An 864-nucleotide genomic window follows, 5' to 3' on the forward strand; every position below is an offset into this window, starting at 1 on the left:
TATTGGGTATGTAGGATATATATCTGCACATGAATGTATGTGTAAGTACAGGCACTTGCATGGACACCTTTGGATATCAGAGAACAACCATCTACTTTGTTTGAGACAGAGTCTCTTGTTTTGTCCACCAGGTGTCCTCCACTTTTTAGGGACTCCACTGTCTCCACCTCCCATATTGCTGTAGGACAATGAGAGTCTGGCTTTATGTAGGTTCTCAAGACTTTACCTACTGAGACATCTCCCTGGTCCTATAACTGTTTTTTTTTTTCATAAAAAGAAATGAAACCTATGGTTTTCATCTATTCTAATAAAGAGGTACTTCTGTGGAAAACAAAACCCAGGAACATCACTCTTGGGACCCTCTGCTGGAGAACGCCTCTCTGATGTTCAGTCTTTCAAGTCGTTCTGTGCCCAGTTGTTAGCTTGAGACCTGTGTCTTCTTAGAAATCATTAATCCAAAGCTGTGTCCGAGTCTGGCAGAGTACAAAGGCTGATGTCTGCCTTCTATCAACTTGGCACTGATTGACATGAAGAAATGTATAGATGTCTGCAATTATATTTAACTGACTCAAGAGTTTCAAAGAGGCATGCTGACCTCTGACCCTAAACCCAACCTGGGATAGGGAAGACTCAGGAATGTCTGGCCCACAAGTACCTTCAAGGTTTCCTCGAAAGTTGGGTCCAGAGTGTTCTTTTGGACTTGTGTCTTGCGCTTTCCTTGGGATGACCTGTCAGGCAGCAGGTAGGTCTTGATGTACCTAGTGAGCAGAGGCAGAAGAACAAAGGGTGAACTCAACATGGGGTGAGCAGAGAGTTCAGGGGAGTACAATGTAGCATCAGTGGGTTTTCTGGCCTGCTTCCCTG

General features: G+C 44.3%; 1 protein-coding gene across 1 annotated transcript in view; it reads right to left on the reverse strand.

Moving 5' to 3' along the window:
- The window catches only part of Sytl3 (synaptotagmin like 3), a 56,399-nt gene that overhangs the window by 9,797 nt on the left and 45,738 nt on the right, over nt 1-864 (reverse strand). The window contains exon 9 of the mRNA XM_005363503.2: nt 656-758. Coding sequence (XP_005363560.1) covers nt 656-758 — 103 coding nt within the window. The remainder of the gene's footprint in view (nt 1-655; nt 759-864) is intronic.

This window comes from Microtus ochrogaster, linkage group LG9 (genome assembly GCF_000317375.1).
Source record: "Microtus ochrogaster isolate Prairie Vole_2 linkage group LG9, MicOch1.0, whole genome shotgun sequence".
Taxonomy (NCBI): domain Eukaryota; kingdom Metazoa; phylum Chordata; class Mammalia; order Rodentia; family Cricetidae; genus Microtus; species Microtus ochrogaster.